This window comes from Hibiscus syriacus, unplaced genomic scaffold (genome assembly GCF_006381635.1).
Source record: "Hibiscus syriacus cultivar Baekdansim isolate YM2019G1 unplaced genomic scaffold, ASM638163v2 tig00110621_pilon, whole genome shotgun sequence".
NCBI classification, from domain to species: domain Eukaryota; kingdom Viridiplantae; phylum Streptophyta; class Magnoliopsida; order Malvales; family Malvaceae; genus Hibiscus; species Hibiscus syriacus.
The window spans coordinates 848419-870705 of NW_024062802.1; the positions used below are offsets into that span (position 1 = coordinate 848419).

At 34.1% G+C, this 22287-nt stretch overlaps 1 protein-coding gene, 1 non-coding gene and 1 pseudogene across 2 annotated transcripts; 1 reads left to right on the top strand and 2 right to left on the bottom strand.

Moving 5' to 3' along the window:
- The first annotated feature begins 2326 nt into the window (after positions 1–2326).
- LOC120135860 (receptor-like cytosolic serine/threonine-protein kinase RBK1) lies at positions 2327–4402 on the top strand. The gene is made up of 8 exons (XM_039152038.1): positions 2327–2354; positions 2440–2844; positions 2932–3189; positions 3307–3458; positions 3538–3617; positions 3707–3842; positions 3921–4070; positions 4158–4402. Exons 1-8 carry the CDS (start codon positions 2327–2329, stop codon positions 4320–4322), a joined length of 1374 nt encoding a protein of 457 aa, XP_039007969.1. The 3' UTR covers positions 4323–4402.
- Positions 4403–5856: 1454 nt separating this feature from the next.
- On the bottom strand, positions 5857–5929 carry TRNAA-CGC. The gene has a single exon. It is a non-coding gene; the product is annotated as a tRNA-Ala (tRNA).
- Positions 5930–6471: 542 nt separating this feature from the next.
- On the bottom strand, positions 6472–11315 carry LOC120135981 (annotated as a pseudogene).
- Positions 11316–22287: the final 10972 nt, after the last annotated feature.

Here is a 22287-nt window from a genome sequence, read left to right on the forward strand (position 1 = left end):
TAGATAACAATAATCTCTTAATCACTGAAATCACTCGGTAAAAAGCATTGTAATTTTACTTATATGGTGTTTTGATATTTTGTTCATTTCTATTTAAACGAATGATTAAATATAAAATCAAATAATTTATATATAAATCTTATATTATTATACTTATAATTATGTATTGAATAAATTTTTGTAAATATATATATAAATATAAAATACTGTGAGACTCAATAAAGAAATGCACACATAAATTATGATTAATTAAATAGAAAGTGAGGTTTAAGTGGGCGGTCATTCAATAAAGCTAACAGATAAGCATAATAATTAAGTGTCACTAAACACAAGTTGCCATTGGTTTAATGGGGACTTGTTGGACCAATAAGATTCCATGAAGCTTTGCCAGGAAAGCAAAATCTCAATCTTGAAAACTAGGGTTAGGGTTCATAGGTGAAGGAGTTCCCAAAATCCAAAGAAATTGATACACGAGCTTAGCCAGGTGTCAATCATCAACAAATGATGGATGATCATAAACAAAATGAACAATTTCCAATTAATTTATCATCCCATCACATGCGAATGTCACTTTTATGAGTCATCCCACCATTGCCAAGCTCTCGAGATTTTTGAACTTGGAGAGTTGAGACATAAATAAAATAAAATGGAGAGTATATGCACATGATCGTTGATCATAACCCTCGAATACTTCTGTCAAGAAAAAAAAGAACTCTCAGACACTTTCTCCATCCAAGAAAAAGGAACATTTTCTTTTAAAGGAGCATAGATCTGTTACATTCTTTTTATGTTCCCAAACCCAAATGATTAAAACTCGATCTAAAAATTCATCCCTTAAATTTGACTGAAAAAATAATTAAATTCATTTACCTTCTCTCAGCTAAGGGACAATATTGATACAGCTAAGGGAGTTCTAAGATTAAATTAAATACGCGCCAGATAGGGGTGGAGAACCTACAACCTTCTACCTGGGAACAGACGCTCTATCAACTGAGCTACGAGCGCCTGGTAAAACCATTCTAATAAATCTATATATCCAGTCATTATGAGCATTAATTAATCTCAAACTGATAAATCAAAATGCATCGAAACTATCCTCCCAGTCCAAGTTTCAGCTTCTTTATATAGTTTGGCTTGGTGCTTCCTTGTGTTTTGACTCACTCTCCTTGGGCAGTTATACGCAGAGACAATAATGGAGTTGTTGTGGTGATTTTCAACTCTATGAAGATTGTGTTGGTGAATGAGGCTTATTTGTAAGCTAAACTTAAGGTTGGAGCAATGTGATTATTATTTATTGCACCTTTTTGCTCACTTTGTGGATTTGATCAGGTGATTAAACAACTCTAGTTTGTTTTGGTGTTCAGAAAAGCAAATGTGTTAGTTGGTAGGAGCACCACTTGGGTTGGATGTATTCTGGAAGGAGATACGATCAAATATTGAAAAAGGATAATAACCTATTAAGTATTTAAGTTTAAAAATCAGGAAGAACATGTCTTATTCGACTAATATTTAAACTAATAAATACCTAAAATGCTATTTTATTACAAAAATATCACAATCCTCATGCTTAACTAATAGCATCGTCCATGAACATATTTCTCGATGAGATGCTTTACTTTTTTTTATGATGTTGGATTTTAATGAAATAAAAACATCCCTCCCTCAATTTGAATTTATTTAGTCAAATATTATCGACATTATAAAAATATATAAACAGAATGCAACTTCAGATATCAAAAATAGATATTTTAGAAATAGAAATGCGAAACTTGGTGATTTGATAAAGTTCAGGGGCCAAACCTGCCATTATCCCTTTACGAATGACCAACTGTTGCTCGCTTTCCCTTGTTTTCAACACGACGAGCGCCAAAACCAACGGTCAGGATTTCACAAGGAAGAAAAAAAAGGGCATATGCTTGTGTTTTACTTAAATAACCTACTTTTATTCTTTAAAAGAATCGGGTTGAATTAACTGTATAAATATAGGGAAAAATCCAAACGTATTGGATTGAATTTAGCTGTGTTTAGATGTTGTTAAATGGATAACCAATTTCCAAATTTAAACTAATTTTCTTTTAAAATCATTTTGCATCTAAAATTCTTTTGGTTAGAATCCAATCCTCCCTTTTGGCTGGAATCATTGGGAAATCCTCCTTCCTTTTCTCCCAAAACATGCAACTTTTAAAGTTGATTTCTTTTTGGGGACATGAATGCTTATTTTATCCATGAAACTTTTCAAATTCACATCTTGAATAGGAATTTGCATCGAAAATAATAATAAAATAATACCTTTTCTTTTTGGGTTTTTGACAAGTCTTGGATAATAATGGACGTGGAAATGGAAGGCATTCCAGGTAAGTTTTTTACTTTCTGGGTTTAATTTTTTTTGGGGGGGATAATGATGGGGAAATGATTACTTTCTGATTTTGGTTGATGCAGAGGAAGTTAAAGACGTAGAAGAAAAAAACCCAGAAATTGAATCAAATAAACAACCATCACCAAGAGGTGTGTTGGAGAATTCTGAACTGGAATCAGACTCCGACAGTAGCTCCTCCTCCACCACCACCACCACCATCAGCGACGGCGGTGAAAATGATATCCCAGATACCCAAAAACCTGTTTTTCAGAAATTGGCAGATTCTTATAGTTTTCAATGGAGGAGGATATTTGAATCAATTAAGAGGAAATCAGCCAACAGTTTCTCTGTGATTCCTTTACTGACAAAATCTACAAAACGTTATGAGGAAGAAGAAGAAGACCTGCTTGAAAGCACACGTGAGAAACCTTCATGGAGGAGCTTTTCTTACTCGGAGCTTGTTGATGCTACTGATAATTTCAATCCTGGTATGCAATTACATCCCTTTTTAAGATTTCGAACTCATTTTTAACTAGATTAACGAGCTTTGAGTATGCATATAACAATTTTTGTAGAGAATTTGCTCGGAATAGGAGGCCATGCAGAAGTATACAAAAGGCACTTACCCGATGGTCGAATCGTTGCGGTGAAGAAGATAGTAAGTATTGATAAAGAAGAAGAGGATCAAGCTGGTGATTTCTTGACAGAACTTGGGATTATTGCTCACATCAATCACCCGAATGCGGCTCACTTGATCGGTTTCGGCATCGATGGAGGCTTACATTTAGTCCTTGAGTTTTCCCCTTATGGCAACCTTACTGCCATGCTTTTTGGTACTAATCCCAATTTCCTCTGTTGCTTCAATTGGTCTGATTTAGTTTCAGTAAACATACTTTCATCTCCTATGTTAATCGGACTCGATTTTAATCGGAAACTGTTATTCGATGCAGGTAGTGTGTGTTTAGATTGGAAAACAAGGTTTAAGGTTGCTGTTGGTATAGCAGAGGGATTGAAATATCTCCATCACGACTGCCGTAAGCGGATTATACATCGAGATATCACGGCTTCGAACATATTGCTCACCGAAGATTATGAAGCTCAGGTACTTTGATTTCGTGCACCGAAAATGTTATCGATTTTATTGAACAAGAACAAGAGTCTGAATTCTTCTAATTTTGCAGATTTCAGATTTCGGTCTTGCAAAATGGCTTCCGGAACAATGGCATAACCATGTTGTTCATCACATTGAAGGAACATTCGGGTTAGAACTACGAGTTTTTCTCCTCATTTGGTTATTTTGTCATTAGCATCTATTCATTTTATATGAACTAATAACAATGTTGCCTGCAGTTATTTAGCTCCGGAGTACTTTATGCACGGGATCGTCGATGAAAAGACCGATGTTTTCGCATTCGGAGTTCTTTTGCTGGAGATAGTAACAGGTCGTCGTGCAGTCGATTCATCCCAAAAAAGTCTTGCGATATGGGTAACACAACTCCAAAACCATCCATTTAATAGACTGCAGAAACATATGAACTTAATACTTTTCTGCAATTTTTTACAGGCAAGACCGTATCTGGAATCGAATCAAGCGAAGGAATTGATCGATCCTCGACTCGAAGACAATTTTGATCCAACCGAAATGCACCGAGCAATGGTAGCAGCTTCAATGTGCATTAGTCACTTAGCCAACATGCGTCCAACCATGACAAAGGTATGAAAAACTACAAATCTGAAAAAGAATTCCATTTTTCCAGGAAAATTCAAGTCGGAATCCGCGGATTCTTTGGTGATTTTGCAGGTTGTACGGTTGCTTAAGAACGAAGATGAAGACGGTCCTGTAGAGCTTCACCAAATATCTTGTGGAAGGAAAGCGGTGATTGTAGACGGCTGTGACTTGAAAGATTACAATTGCAACAACTATATAAATGACTTAAATCGTCACATGCAGCTGGTTTTGGAATAATTAATACCAACGTAACTTTCGAGTGTTAGTGTCGGACGACGAACATGTATGTCCGACACTAATTTTAGATAAGAAAATTTGAGCAGAAAAAAATAAAAATTCGAAGTGTTGCGGAATCGGAACAAATAGAGTGGCCTTGCATGGCGTTTGTTGATGAATTCCTTGACGTGAGTTTTTCTTCAGCTTTTCAGCTTCCTATTATTTAATTGAATTGTAAATATATTATATATTTAGGTTCTGTTTCGATATCGCTATCTTATTATATAAAAAATATAATTACATATTCTTTGTAGTTATTTATGTCATGTTTGTAATCATATAATTATAAAATAATATAGATTGTTATAAAAAAAATAACCATAAATCCTAAAATAACTCTCTTGATATTTAATTATATGTTTAGCACAGAGGGCATTTCATAATTCGGATGTCTTCTACGGAAGCTGTTCTTAACCTGGTGTCGAGGGCAGCCTACTATCTTACCTCCCCCTTACCCCATTACATATGGGAACAAGGGACATCCATTTTTTTAAAGTATTCAGGGTTTTCTAATTTTATTTTAATCCAATCCCATCTCCATAAATTCTGAAATTTTCTCCTGCTTTATCAAACTCTGCCTATTATCTAGTTTTTGCAATGTTGTTCATCAATACATAGGTATTGTTTTACTTACCCAGCCCAACTCCCCCTCCCCCCATACTCCCATTTTTCCTCCACAACGATGAGGAGCTAAAAGATCAACCATTTTAATTCCACCTTTGAAAACAGATAACTTTGTATCTAATTGTATAAAGCGGACGTAGGTTTATAGATAAGGGATGTTTTGAGAATATCTACATGACCTACATTATCAATGGGCTCCCAAGTACGTTAAAAATTCGTTCGAGGATCGATCCGCCGACTAGAACACGTCGATGAGCACTCATAATAAATGTTCCATCGACTCAACGACGGTTCCACAAATACCACAATTTGCTTGAGTTGCTAAATGTCGACGAGCCCTTACTCTATATAAGTTGATATTAGACAAGTTAGTGTCAAAAAAAGGAAAGTTGATATTATGTTAAAAAAACTGTTGTTTTATTGAAAATTATGTATATATGAAGTTCACGTTAAAAAATAGGGTAAAATTACACCACATATCAATTGAATCATGGCATTTTAGAAAGCTGTAGAATGATGATTTTGGTTCGATAACTTCAAAATAATTAAAAAAATCAATGGGTAAATTTACTCTGCATGATGTATTTACTAAAAACATTATAAAACAATACATTTTAGTAATACATCTTGGTAATTTTTTAATTATGGATAAAATGTACCAATATACTGTAGAAGGATGATTTTGCTTCAATAACTTTTAAAATTTATAAAATAATTAAAAATTATCAAAATTATAGTGTTAGTTGCTCACTGACACTAATTTTTATTATTACATTTACATTTTTTCCTCAATATAAAAAACCAAAATAAAAATAAATAAAAAGAAGAAGGAAAACGTTGGGGCAAGCAGACAACAAACTTATAAAAAAGTTGGAGGTGCGGGGAATCGAACCCCGTGCCTCTCGCATGCGAAGCGAGCGCTCTACCATATGAGCTACACCCCCATTTGAAATAAATCTTATTAAAACTAATTAAATCTATTAAAATGGAAAAATTCTTCAAGTGAAAACGATGATCATTCCCTTTCGAGTGACATAGAAAGTTATTTTTATAGTTATTGTACGATGATACCCAAAAAACTTTTATTTTTTTTAGCAAATCTGTTTTCAGAATATGTCGAGACTTTATTGATCTAGGACGGGCTGATCGAAGTTGCAATCAACATATAACAGCTATAGCTTTGATATCCAATGCCCGAAGCTTACTTCAATTAGTTCAGTCACTCAACCATATCCAGCAAATCTCGAATTCAAGTTTCGACTTGGGATACCCCTCCACCTATCTCAAGTTGTGGCTTCCGTATTTGGATTTCTTCATATTCCTTATTGATGTTTTGACTACCAAGCAATCGAGTTGAAAACAAACAAATGATGAACTGATTATCAAATGGAAAATACATACAGGAACATCAGTCACAAAGGTCATTCTACTTTACGAATTTCGTGTTGCAAAAGAATCATCATGTATTTCTAGCCCACTCACTGATCCAAACCATCTTCAAGATAGTTATGCGCATATAGAGAAACTTACATTTTTCCCCCAACCGTAATGGAACTTCTAGTTGAAGCACGAGCTGCCTCCTGCCGAATATTACGTGCGCAAACTTCTTGAACAACAACAAAGTGAGGCACATTTTCCAGGCAGAGTGTAATCTGATTGCAAGAATGGATCGGTCGCAACATCTTCAGGACGTGACCAAATGTACACTCCTCGTTCTTGCCGGGTGCCTGGGACAGTGTTGTCGAGTACAAATGCTACCAAGAATGTAACCACCATGCTCATGGACATGAGTGAATTTACAGCAAAATCAAGCTGACACATACATCACGAAACAAGTGTGAAATAGAGGATAAGCGTGTATACATCTTTGTATCAGCAAGATTCAGAATCTTGAACTTACTTGTTCAATGGCGGTATGGACTGGTCCATCAGATGCAGCTGAATACGGAACAAAATAACTTGGCAGCATCAAACTCGACATGGTTTGGTACTGTTGGAAATAAGCAGGAATGGACAAACCGAGAAACAAAGACGCCCCGACTATCGTTATGTTCCTAAAACTTGCTGTTTGAGTGTATTGCAAGGTTGAGAGGCCTACGGCCACAACAAGGGCCCACATGAAGCACAAAATCGCAGCAGCCAAGGACAGTGGTATAGAAGCAAGAATTGCACCAACTTTTCCTGTCACATACAAGCCAAGTAGTCAACATAGTATTGACCTCATACATGTATGATAAACTAGATAAATTATCGAGCAGGCATATCAAATCATATCCCTGGAAGAACATTGTATCATCTATCCACCATGCATCGAGAAGCTTTTTCCAGCCAAAATTGATTTTGACTTTACCTACAAATGAGAAGAGGATCAAGAAAAGTGCTCCAAATACCACAGCTCTTCGGCTGGCCATCTTTGTTATATTAATTGTATGTGTATTTTCTGTCAAAGTTGTTGAGCCGGTACCTGAACCCCAAAGTCCAGCCAGCAGGCTACAGAAACCTTCCAAGGCAATGCCTCTGCTCACTACTCCAGGAGTTGGAGGCTTAGAACTGACTAGCAAAGAAGAAGAGTGATATGTTCCGACCTGCATGGTCATTGTATCACAAGCAGAAATGTTAGGGCCATTACCATTATCTTCCTGTTCAGTAATAGATATTAAGGGTTAAAACACATTCATCTTCGAAAAATCAGTTTTGCTGCTTCTTTTTTCTTGTTTTTACTTGTTCTACAGAATCTATATACGACTATTTAGCATTTCATAACTAGAACCATGCAAGAAAATTCTAGAGGGTAATTTTTTTCCAAAATCAAATATTTCCATCACACCATACATTTGATACCGATATTTTGGAACATTATAGACTACTGACCGAATCCACTGATGCAACAAGTGACACAATGATCATGATCAAAGACGTCCGGACATGGAAGATAGGGAGACCCCACTGTAAAGGGTACGGAATTCTGACCCAAGCAGCAGCTCTCCATGCATTCGAAACATCAGCTCTGCAATGCTTCATGGTATATGCATGTTTCTTACACTCATCAAGGAAAATGTTTGAACTTGGAATATCAGGGCTGCAATCTTTGTAATCATAAGCTCCTTCGGCTGTCAGAAAGAATGCATATATCCATGTAAGCACAACACTCAGAGGAACCTGCAGTGATTGAACAATGACACGATGATCAATTAACAATATCTCTACCAAAAACAAAGAATCTATCATTTACCTAGACAAACCAAAATCTAGAATTCAATAAAGAAGAGAGGTGACTTTTTAAAAAGAAATTTGAAATAAAGTTTTAGAAAGAAAAAACAAGATGGAAAGGTGAGAGTACGTACTGCATATATTCTGAAAAATCGATGCCCAAAAATGCATACTCCTCGAAGATACTAGAAAAAAAAAAGTAGACATCCTAAAAAGGTATAATAAAAATCGAAGTATTGACTGTATTTACGTGCTTGGTAGCTACAAAGTATTCAACTTTGCTCAAGAAATTACTCACAAGGGTACATATAAGAACCAACAATATCAATGGAACACTGACTTCTACACAACTACCAGCTTGAGGAAAACCGTAACTGAAGAATGTTAAACCCACAGCGGCAACAGTTGGTGCAACCACAACTGGGTTAATCAATCTACAAAACAAAAACACAGTCAACTCCATAGATGATTCCAACTTATATTAATATACTAAATATAGATGATTCCAACTTATATTAATATACTAAATATAGATGATTCCAACTTACATTAATATACTAAATGTAGTGCGTGCACGTGTTTCTCATGATAATGATCATTTTTAAGAACCAATATCTTGCCTGGTCTAATAAAATTGTAGAAACATTTGATGGTAAGAAGCTTATGAACGATTAAATTCCTTCTATTTTAGCACAAAATTGCACATTGAGCGTAAATGAAAATTTCAAGATAAGAATATAAAATTAAAAAAAATCTCAGAAATTATATCTATGAACAGTACTTCTGATAGAATTACCTCAGTAAAAGAGACATCAAACCACTGAATCCCAAGATACTTTGGAAGACCGAACCGACAATTATAGCTCCTTGCAACTCTCTCATTATGTGCCTGAATTTCTACAGTATTTAAAAAAGTGTTACTGGAAACTAGAATGGATGTTATTGTATGAAACACTAGTTTAAGTTTGTAAGCCATGAATTAAAGATGCACTCAATTCTTCTTACGAATTAAAATTGGAAGCAAACTTTTGATGAAAATAAGGAGATCGTATTCATTAAATTGATCAAACATTAGAGCATCAAAGCCATTTACAGCAAAGATAAAACTTTATAAATAAGAATGCAAAGGAAATAATAGAAGATTCAACACTCATTTTCTTTTGCATAACTTACATGTTCAGAGAGGTTTCTATAATCCCGAGCATTGATGATAACTAGTGCTGGTGCCAGATAGATGAAAGAACTCCCTTGAACTAATGGAAGCCGGGTACCAAAGTAGGAGTGCAGAATTGTACTAATGCCAGAAACTAGCAGCATTGTAGAAATCACAATGGCAGTATCTTTCTGCATCGCAAATCAGAAATATCACTGCATTTCTTACTCCAAGTCTCTTAGATGTCAAGTAATCAATACTTCTCTGGGAAAAAGACGCTTACATCTGTTCCGCCCATGGGTGGTACCATAACTGATGGAATAAATATAAGTGAGCCCGCCAATGATAAAAAGTGCTGCAGGCCGTAATATATCAGTGCTCCTGTAAATAAAGATAATCAGATGAGAATCAATAGGATTCAGTGGCAACTAAAAGATTCAATTACACTGTAACCATGGAAAACAATTCATGATATCCGTTTTTCAGTAATTAGTAACTATTTAAAGTTTAATGATTTATGTCCTTCCCTTTGGTTAAAGCCTCAAATATATCCATGATAAAATACGAACCATGTTTGAATTGGAAATTTCATATAAATGTTTGCCAATATTCGAAGCTGAACATGCATTGATAAGTCATCTTTCATGCTTCTCACAGATGATAAGCATAAACTAAACCAAATATATATATAGCAAAACTATCAAAGTTAGAACATGAAGCCTAGAAAAATCCAAACTCTCCATCTGTATGAGAAGTTTCCTACAAAAGTAGAAAAACTTTAGCAATTTTTTTCTACAAATTCTCACTTGAGATACCATTTTTAATAGTTGTTTCACACTGAGTACCCTTTTCTATGTTCTTTAAAATACACACAAAGCCAAACTACAAGATACATAATCACCATATGAACTCCAGCTTCTAGCTATTGAAAAACTCAAATACTGTGATTTCATTTAGTAACATAACATCTACATGGCAAGAAATCTAAAGTAGATAACAGTTAAATTCGACACTAGCTAAGAGCACAGTATTCAACTCTTCATCAACAATGCACATAAACAAAAAATAAATAAAAGCAAGCACAAACTAAACAAAAGGTGGAATAAAGGAAACTAACCAAAACCCGGATTATCTCTCAACCCGACCTTCAACCCGGGATGATTACCATTCCACTCTTCATGGCCCTGCTCTTCAGCTCCTGCAAACATCCCATTTTCCACATCCCTTTCACCCTTTCCTCCCTCATTCTTCTCTTCAACTACTGGCGTAACACTTGCAACTCCATTCCCATTCCCATTTACCCCAGTTTTCCTTTCCTCCACTTTCTCTCCCAGACCATTATTCCCATTCTCATCTGCAACTGTCCTCCTTCCTTGTCTGGATCCCGACCCGAACCCAGAATCCATTTCGATTTCAGTCCCTATATCGAGTCTTGTCCGGCCCAAAATCGGGTCAATCTCGATTTTGGAGATGTCCCACTTGCTCTATGATTACGGCCACCCCTTTCAACATTAGACCCAGTGGAACTGTCGAATCTTTCAGTAGAACTAGCGGTGCCAGTTTCTCCAGATAAGTGAGACACAAAACCGGTTCTTTTAGCCCAAGATCTTAACTCTCTTGGGTTATGGTTTTGATCTCTTTTAGGCACAAAAGGTTCAATCTTTGGCAACATTGAACCGAGGTTGCCGCCTCTTCCATTTGAAGTCTCCGACTTTTCTAGTGAATCTGCGTTGGACTTTTTTCCCATTTCAGCTTCTTCTCAAATGGATACCAATTGTTTTCCTAGAAAGCGAATGACAAATAAAAAAAAACTAAAGGAACTATTTAAAAAACCAACAACCCGGAGGAAATGTAGGAACTAAGTAAAGGTAGATCGGTGAAGGAAAAGGTGAGAAATTTCAGAGGAAAATATTTGGTTTGATTTGTTTTTATTGAGTGAGTGACTTGGAAAGTAGGACATGTTGATTTGAAAAGTGAGATAATTTATCTTCTTTTTCGTTTTCTTTCTTCCTCATGGCCGCTGACCAGTTGCTATCAGTAGAAGTGTGTATGAAATTACGAAGCTGCCACTGTAATGGCGAAATGAGAATCAAGCCCTCTGAATCCAGTCCCGTCTTTGTCCTTTTATTTCTGTTTCTTTCCTTTCAATAAATATCCAGAATAAATGGTTTTTTCAGACATAAAATCCAAAGAAAATAAATAAAAATATGTTACTTTCTTAGTTTTTAATAAATAAAAAATTTGGATAAAAACAATTAAGGTTTTTTCTTACTTTCTTCTATTTTTTGTATTTATAATCGTTGACGACATCAGTCTTAAAACTGATTATTAATCATTGAAATTTTTTATTTTTTTATTTTATTATAACGTATCTTTTTTTATTTTTTATTCTTAATAATTTTATCTTTTTAGTACGTATTTATCTGTTTGTATATCACGTTTTTCTCTAATTATATGACATTTTTTTTTGTTTGACCGTTGTTTTCTTTTAATTTTTTGCAAGAATGAATTTGACATCACCATGACTGATCAAGATGACACTTATTTGTTATATGATGATCTTCCATACTTTGGACCCTAAGATTTAATTCGGATATACAATTTGCGTTCATTAATAGCTTTTTACATCGTTCGATTCTAATTTGCTATATGTCAATGGTCTTTCAATAACTTTATTCTCTTTTATGGTTCGTTTGCTGATGCAGTTAGATCTATTCGTATTTATCTCTTATTCGAGTCTATTTGGTAGATTTTTTAACTTTTTTTCTTGTATGGTCATTGTGTGATCTTAAGTGATTAGTTTTCTTGTGATTAGTTTTCTTGTGATTAGAAAAATATTCTTATTATATATTTAATTTACAATAGAGTTGTAAACCTTTATTGTAATTTGAATATTTTTAATAAAATTAACAACTCCTATAAAAAAAAATTAGATAAAATTGTACTCATTATCTAATAAGTGGTAATTTGCTTTAATACATCAGTAATCGATATATATCTCAAAACTTTAAAACCTAGCAAAAATAATTTAATTATACAAAAGTTTATATTTAATCTATCGTTCATGTCTATCTTTATATTGAACACAATTGTTCCTTTTATTGTTTATAAAGTATCTTTTAAGAGTTATCAACCAAGATATAAATAAATTTGAGATATAAAGTAAAAATTGTTCATGAATAATGTGAAATACTCCATCAAAGGAGGCATGGAAGAATCAGTACTTAAAAAAAGGACATTTTAATCTAAAATTCAGTACCTTAAAAATAAGGACCAGTTAACAAGAGTGGATCAAAATAAATATCAAAAGGGGATAAGCTGTACGTGTTACAAAGAGATCAGTACCCATTAGGGAGGTTCTTGATTGCGCTCAAAAACTGGTGATTGAGACCATTTACAATCTCCTTGCAACCAAGTTTATAACAGGGAATCAGCACAACAAAACCATCGTCTTCATCACCACGAAAGCCGGCGCCGTGGGTTTCCTCCCAACCAATGGACCATTTTCGACCATCCGACTCATACCCACACAAATGAACGTCAACATCCGGTGGAACCAGCACTATATCAAATTCTTTATCAATGACCCTTCTCTCTTCCCTACGTTTCCACTTGTTTTATCAGTAACAGGCTGTTTGTCCTTATTTCCACCACCCTAAAACCTCCATGGAAAACCAGGACAAGGAACCATCATTTTATTATAGTAACCTTAAGACTACTTGTAACACCCAACTCGTATCCGACTCGAATACGAGTCCGAGGTGTCACTTTGACTTTTCAAACTTTGACTCTTAAAGAAAAATCCCGGGAATTTAAAACTTTGTTTAAAACAAAATAGGTTAATTTACATAAAAGATACCACAAAATACAAACTCGATCAAAGTGATCATAATTAACGACTTATTACATGCCAACACTCTATACACAACAAAATACCTACTTTGTCGATTACTTCTGATCTGATCTTCTAGTAATAATATTGTCCTTGCTACTTCTATTCTTGCTCTTCTCGTTTCTTGGTACTTACGTGTAAATCACTTACACGCTAAGTCAAAGACTTAGTGAGGCAATAAATAAACATGTAAGGGTGCATTTGGTTCACGGAATGTAAGATTACCAGTGAGAATAGGATTACTGGAATGTTGTATTTTGTGTTCGGTTGGTTTAGCAGGAATATAAGATTACCGTGTTTGGTTAAAGGGATAAAATATTTGACCAAATTGTCCTTATTATATATTTTGTATAATATTACAAATTGTAAAATATTTATATATTTTCTTTAAAAAATTAAATTCATAATATTTATATAATTTTTTTTACAAAATTAAAAATATAAAAAAGGTTTAATGAAAGGGTAAAAAAATTTAACCCCTGAACTTCATATAAAATTTTAATTATAGACTGTTTTTTGTAAATCTAAAATAATTTAAGGATAAATTTGTAATTTAACATTCGTAGAATTTTTATTATTCAATGACAGAAGAATGATATTTTTGAAAAAAAAATAAAAATTTAAGGGCATTTTAGTCCAAAACGCCGGTAATGTTACAATACCTAAGGGAAGGGAGGTAATGACATTCCCGGTAATATACCCAAAAAAATCTACTATTGGTAATAAAACATTACCGGGAATGAGATTTCCGGCCAACTAAATATGGGAATGTGGGATTCTCAACCCATGGGAATCCCACATTCCTTGAACCAAACACCCCCTAACAGTAGATTCATGAATATGCATTCTTACTATTTGATCATGATATTTCAATATGCATGTATATATTTCATATGACATATATAACCAAGTCATGTACACATGAAACTTACTTTTTTGCATCACTTTCACTTTAATTTATATTTCAATTGCCCATGTATATTGTTGTTGAGAAGAAAGGTATGTGAGTACATTGAGGTTGTGCACTAATGATGTCACCACACCTCGTATAAATTCCCTCATGGGCACCGAACATTTGTTCAGTATTCGTCCCGAAGGACTGCTATATATGTCCCGTAGGACCACTACGTCCCCGAAGGACTACAATACCCTCGACTCTTGGCATGCCAACTATACCTATAACTCTCGTATCATATACTATGGGCATTTACGATGAATACATTTCTCATCACTTTTTCTTTCTTTTCTGTCACATACCACATGTATGTGTAATCATGTATTTCATATCATATCACATAGCTTATCTCATTTCACATTGATTATGTCTCATAACATATATCACATATGCATATAATCATGTATATCATATCATATATCATATATAATAACCTATACCCATTTTATGTATTCATGCACATATAAGAATCACAAATCAAACAACATTTTAGGAGTCACTTCTTACCATAGTAACTCCATCACTAGCTCATCGCAAGCCAATGTTCGTTCAATAATATAAGTACAATTAAAATTGCACTCACATTAGCCTTATTTGCTTTGATTCGATCCTAATCCTTTGATTATTCCGGAACTTGTTTAGACTCAATATCTACATAAATATCACATTTCAAAACAACTACCAGAAGCCTAAACCTTAAACTTGATGTTAACAACTTAAACCAAATTAAAGAACCAAATTCTATTTTTCATTTAGGGGGGAATCGATACCCCCTGAACATACTGGAATTTTTTGTTCAAGAGGGGGTATCGATACCCCATCATAGGGTATCGGTTCTCTCTGCCCAGAAATTGTATTTTAAGCCCGAAAATCATCAATTTTTCACTCAATTCTTCTATTTTAAACTCCTATCATATCATTAAATCAAACTACCATTACTTAAACCAACTTATATCCATTAAAATCATCTTTAACCTCAAAATCCTATCATTCATATAATTCAAGAATCATACTCAAATTTCAATATGTTCTAAATACAATTCTAACACTTCATATTCCTTAATTATCATGATGACAAGTAAAATTTAACTTCAAATTCAACTTATCAACTATTTTCCATAATTTCATATAAAAACTTGTTTTCTTTAATTTCTTATAACTTCTTCATCTTTTGATTATAAGACAACTTAAGCTTTCCTTAAGCTTAGTTATCTTCTAATGATCAAAACCTAACTTTTAATTTAACAAATAACCAAAAAATCAGAAAACTCACCTCATGCTTCAAGACTCACGTATGAAGAACAAAGAAGAGAAGATAACTCTGGAGAATTATCTCCTCTTCCACGTGTATCTCTCTAAATAGAGAGATGACAATATCTTTTAGGCTAAATTACCATACTATCCTTTTAATTCTTTCATATTCATAACTTTATCCAACTGAAATATTCCTATTTAAATCAACAAATTCTAAAACTTTATAATAAAGTCACTAACCCGTAGTTTGGGTTGTTACAAATCTCACCCCCTTAAGAAAATTCGTCCTCGAATTTTTATTGTACAAAGATATGGGGATATTGAATCTTCATGTCCTCTTCACGTTCCCACATTGCTTCTTCGACCTTGTGATTTCTCCACAACACTTTGACTAATGGAATAGTCTTGTTCCTTAATTGTTTAACTTCATGGGCTAAAATTCGGACCGGTTCTTCCTTATATGTCAAATCCGATTGCACTTCTATTTCTTCTGGTGATATAATATGGGAGGGATTAGATCGATACTTACGAAGCATTGAAACATGGAAAACATTGTGAATTTTCTCCATATCATGTGGCAAAGCTAATTGATATGCACTGATCCCACTCTCTTAACGATTTCATATGGTCCAATAAACCGAGGACTCAATTTTTCTTTACGTCCAAATCTCAATACTTTCTTCCACGGGGACACTTTCAAGAACACTTTATCTCCGATTTGAAACTCAATTTCTTTTCTTTTTAAATCAGCATATGATTTCTGTCTATCAGATGAAGCTTTCAGATTATTCTAAATTACTTGAACTTTCTCTTCCATTTCCTGAATCAACTCAGGACCAATAACTTCTCAATCCTTAAGTTCATACCAATTCAAGGGTGTACGACATCTTCTCCCATATAGAGCTTCATAGGGAGCCATTTTGATGCTTAACTGATAACTATTGTTGCACGCAAATTCAGTAAGTGGCAAATACCTTTCCCATGATCCTTTGAATTCAATTACACAAGCTCTTAGCATATCCTCCAGAATTTGGATAGTTCGTTCGGATTGTCCATCGGTCTGAGGATGAAACGCTGTGCTAAAGTTCAGTCGTGTGCCCAATGCTCCATGTAAAGACTTCCAAAATTGTGACGTGAATCTAGGATCCCGATCAGAAACTATGGAAACATGTATACCATATTTATCCATAGAGAAATCAGCTAGTATCAGAATGAAATGAGCTAACTTAGTCAACATGTCTACAATCACCCATATTGAATCTCTTTTGTTCGGAGTTAAAGGCGACCCCATCACAAAATCCATCGTTACATTCTCTCATTTCCATTGAGGAATTGAAATTGATTGTAACAGTCCCGACGGAACCTTATGCTCAGCCTTAACTTGCTGACAAGTCAAACACTTAGATACGAATTCTGTAATGTCTTTCTTCATTCCCATCCACCAATATCGACTCTTGAGGTCCATATACATTTTGTTTCCTCCTGGATGCATCGTTAATAGACTACAATGAGCTTCCATTAATAAATCATTCTTTAATTCATTAACATCTGAAATCACTAGCCTCCCTTGATAATATAGGTTCCCATCAGTTTTCATCTCATAATCTGTACACTCTCCATTCTTTATTTGCTGCAACTTCTTTGAACACTTTTCATCTTTAGCTTGCAATTCTTTAATTCGATCTAACCGTGATGGTTTGATAGTCAATTCCACACAAATTGCACCATCTCTGCCTAATGATAGTTTAGCATCCATAGCTCGTAAGGCTGCAAACGTCTTTCGGCTTAAGGCATCCGTTATCACATTTGCCTTTCCGGGATGGAAATCAATCACAACATCATAATCCTTGAGAAATTCCACCCATCTTCTCTGTCTTAAATTCAACTCTTTCTGAGTCATCAAGTACTTTAAACTCTTGTGATCCGTATACAAGTAGCACTTTTCACCATACAAATAGTGACGCCAGATCTTTAAAGCGAACACTACTGCAGCCATCTCCAGATCGTGTGTCGGATAATTCTTCTCATGCGGTTTTAATTGTCTCGAAGCATAGGCCACCACCTTGCTTTCTTGTATTAGTACACATCCCAAGCCATTATGAGACACATCACTATACACTACAAAGTCCTTGCCAGACTCAGGTTGGATTAACACTGGAGCTTCTGTCAAAATCTTCTTTAACTTTTCAAAACTCTATTGGCATTCTTGAGTCCAAGTAAATTTTACTTCCTTTCTCAATATCTTAGTTAGGGGTAATGTTATTATTGAAAAGTTTTTAACGAACATTCGATAATAACCAGCTAACACCAGAAAACTTCGAACTTCTGACACATTCTTTTAAACTTCCCACTCCAGAATAGCTTTAATCTTTTAAGGATCCACTTGAACTCCTTCTGCATAAATTACATGTCCAAGAAATGCCACTTCATTCAACCATAATTCACATTTAGAGAATTTAGCATAAAGCTTATTGTCTCATAAATTCTGCAAGACAATCCTCAAACGAGAACTATGATCTTCCTCTGACTTTGAATATATTAAAATATCATCAATGAAAACCACCACGAACTGATCCAAATAGGGTTGAAAAATTATGTTCATTAAATCCATGAAAATAGCTGGTGTATTCGTAACTCCAAACGACATTACGATAAACTCATAGTGACCATATCTTGTTCTAAACGTCGTCTTTGGAACATCTTTCTCTTGAATCTTTAATTGATGATAACCCAAACGTATATCAATTTTTGAGAACACTGAAACTCCCTTTAATTGATCAAATAAGTCATCGATTCGAGGAAGTGGATATTTATTCTTGATAGTCACTTTATTGAGCTATCTGTAGTCGATACAGAGTCGCATTGATCCATCTTTCTTCTTAACAAACAAAACTGGAGCTCCCCAAGGTGTTACACTTGGTTTAATAAAACCTTTGTCCAGTAATTCATGTAATTGAATCTTTAATTCTTGCAACTCTTTTGGAGCCATTTTGTATGGTGTCATTGCAATGGGCGTTGTTCCCGGCATTATCTCAATCTGAAATTCTACCTCTCTGTTCGGAGGTAAACCTGACAATTCTGCAGGAAATACATCAGAGAATTCTCTCACGATAGGAATTTCTTCAATCTCTTTGTCTTTGGCTCTTACATCTAACACACTAGCAATGAACCCTTGACATCCTTGTAACAGTAACTTCTTTGCCGTCATCACTGAGATTACATTTGCCAATGGATTCCACCTTTCACTAAACACCACGATTTCTACCTCTTCCGGACTTCTCAACGTTACTTTTTTCAGTCTACAGTCGACATTAGCATAATAACGATATAATCAATCCATTCCCAGTATCACTTCAAATTCTTCAAAAAGTAATTCCATCAAATTAGCAGGGAATTCAATTCCCTGAATTCGTATGGGACACCATCGACTCACTATATTTACCCGAGCTGTAACACCCCCAACCCGTATCCGACCCGGATACGAGTCCGAAGTGTCACATTGACTTTTCAAACCTTGACTCTTAAGAAAAATCCCGGGAAATTTAAAACTTTATTTAAATCAAAATAAAGACTTTATCAGAGTGCTCGTACTTAATGACTTATTACATGCCAACACTTTATATATAACCAAATACATACTTTGTCAAATATTTCTGATCTGATCTTTTGGTAAGGAAAACTGACCTGTCTTGCTCCGCATCACTCCTTACTCTTCTCGAAACCTACGTGTGAAACAATCACATGCTAAGTCGAAGACTTAGTGAAGCATAACAACTTATAATGCACTTTAAAACATATATTGATACATGCATGTTCTGTTCTATCATGTTATAGCAATTCCATGCATTTTTCATATCGTATAAAATCATATCAGATTAATTGCAGTAAATACATACATACACATAATTCATCATTAACAGTTTATCATATAATCACATACTTTTTCAATCAAACACTATACACACACAACATCATATCATTTCTATAGCATTTATCATACCACTAACTTATATTTGTTCATATCTCTGGATTAGCCCATGTACATATGTGAGAACTATCGATATGTGAGTCTATAGAGGTTGTGCACTATGCTGTCACCACAGCTCGTATAAATGCACCGAAGTGCCCCGTAGAATTGCACCGTAGTGCCATATAATGATGTCCATAAGGACCACATAGAATTCTTTAAGAATCATATACATATGCTAGGGATCAAGTATGTGTCTTCCCAGACTTCACACATGTTCCAAAGAATATACATATGTCCCTAAGAACCGCGTAGAATTGCACCGTAGTGCCATATAATAATGTCCATAAGGACCACATAGAATTCTTTAAGAATCATATACATATGCTATGGATCAAGTATGTGTCTTCCCAGACTTCACACATGTTCCAAAGAAAATACATATGTCCCTAAGAACCGCGTAGAATTGCACCGTAGTGCCATATAATAATGTCCATAAGGACCACATAGAATTCTTTAAGAATCATATACATATGCTAGGGATCAAGTATGTGTCTTTCCAGACTTCACACATGTTCCAAAGAATATACATATGTCCCTAAGAACCGCGTAGACCCTCGACTCTTGGCATGCCAACTATACCCTTAGCTCTCATGACACATAACATGGGCATTATCATTTATTTCATTTCAAATATTCACATAAACTTGTAATTCACTTTCACATATCACTTATCACATAGCTTCTTTTCATATGATCACATAGTCACGTAGTTCACTTACACGTAGATCATTTCCATATAATTCACATGTCACATATGTCATGTTTTCATATAATTTCTATCATTTCTCACCCAATCACCTTTATTCATGTACACATACTCATCATCTTGTTCACATATGATCATATACTTCATATAACAGATAGGAACACTTTCACGTAGCTTATAATCATAGGTTTTGTCTCATAACATATACTTGTTTTCACATATATATTTCATATCAATTCTTATACCATCACATAATTCCTTTAACATACATAACATATCATGTAACATTATAATAGAAATACTTAAAAGTCATATCACTTAGAGCACATATACTTATAGTCACATTGCTTATATCTTTATCTTATGCCTTCTCTTAGACATATATATATATATATATATATGTTCACATATTCAGGTAATCCACCATTTCATCACATAATTGTGTATTCATATAACTCATTTCATTTCATTTCATATCTATCTATATATATATCTCAAGATTATCCTAATATAAATCATATAGCACTCTTATATTTCGTATTCATATTCATCTAGGGCAGACTTATAAACATATCTCACTTCTATTATTTCTCTATATATAATCTAATCTGTTTACTTAATTCAATTTCATATAACTCCTATAATCTTCTCATATAACTTCATAATTTTCTATCATACAACCCATGTCTTATAGTTTTATTTAAACATATGAATCTTTCCCATCTAGCTTATCTTATATGTTCATCTTATCATTTATGTTCAAATCTCCTAGTTAGTGTACTATTCTCACTTCATCCTATAGATCAATATTATCCAGCTTATTTCACTTATCATATAATAATAATTATATTTTACTATGATCACATAGTTTATATCTCATATAATTCATAACCTTTCTTATGGAATTACTTATACTTTATCATCCAACACATAAAAGAACAGATCAATCATATAATCAAGCATACATACATGCATATTCCACTCATGCCTTTAATCATGAATTCATGTGTAACACTTTAGGAAATAGACTCATCGCAAGTCTTATTCCCATCGAACATCGTATACTATTGAATATGCACTCACCTGGCCTCACTAGTCAATTCCAATCTCTTATCTTTCCCTGATCGATCTTACTTGTCAATGGTTCCGGAACTCGTTTAAGCTCTGAATCTACATAATTATACATTTTAAGGCAATTATTAGATACCTACACCTTGTAATTTGATACTAGCAACTTAAACGAACTTATTAAACCCATATTCCCAATTTTCCTTTAGGGGGAATCGGTTCCCTACTGAGGGGGTATCGATTCCCTCATGACATTCTGGAAATTTTGTCGTTTGAAGGGTATCGGTTACCATTGAATGGGTATCGATTCCCCTTGCCCAGAAATCATATTTTCAACCCGAAAATTACTTCATTTCCTCTCAAACACTTCATATATCATCCCCTTTTCATTAATCTAGTACACATACTTAAATCATCTATATTCATTTATTTCATCTTAAACCTCAAATCCTATATTCCATACAAGATCAAAAAATCATACCAAATTTCAATGTGTTCTAAATCTAATTCTAACACTTATACTTCTTAATTAGATTGATGACAAGTCAAATTCATCCTTAGAATTTCAAAAACCTTTCTATATCAAAATTTCATTTCTAATCTTTTAATAGAAATTCCTTTCTAATTCTCTCTTCTTGATGTTTTAAGTTTATATAAGCTTTCCTTAAGCTTATATAACCCCCAAAGATTCAAAACCAACTTATAAATTCCAGAAATTAACAGTTAAAAATCAAACTTACCTTTAAGCTGGAGCTACGAGAAGAAGAAGAAGAAAGCAAGAAGAAGGCTTCCAGAACTCTCCCAAAACCCACGTATATCACTGTATTTAAAGGAAATACAAAATATCCTTTAAGCTGAAAAGACGAAATTGCCCTTTAATTATTCATCTATGCTATTCAATCCATCATCAAAATTCTTTACTTAAATCACACTTTTAACTTATTTCAAAATTAAGCTCACAGTTTCCAAAATTTATATTTTAGTCACTGATCCGACTTTTGGGGATGTTACAAATCTCCCCTCCTTATAAGAAA

Coding starts and splice junctions, on each gene's coding strand:
- LOC120135860 (XM_039152038.1), top strand. CDS start 2,327: ATGGACGTGGAAATGGAAGGCATTCCAG. Junction 2,845..2,931: donor TACTGATAATTTCAATCCTG/GTATGCAATTAC, acceptor CAATTTTTGTAG/AGAATTTGCTCGGAATAGGA. Junction 3,459..3,537: donor CCGAAGATTATGAAGCTCAG/GTACTTTGATTT, acceptor CTAATTTTGCAG/ATTTCAGATTTCGGTCTTGC.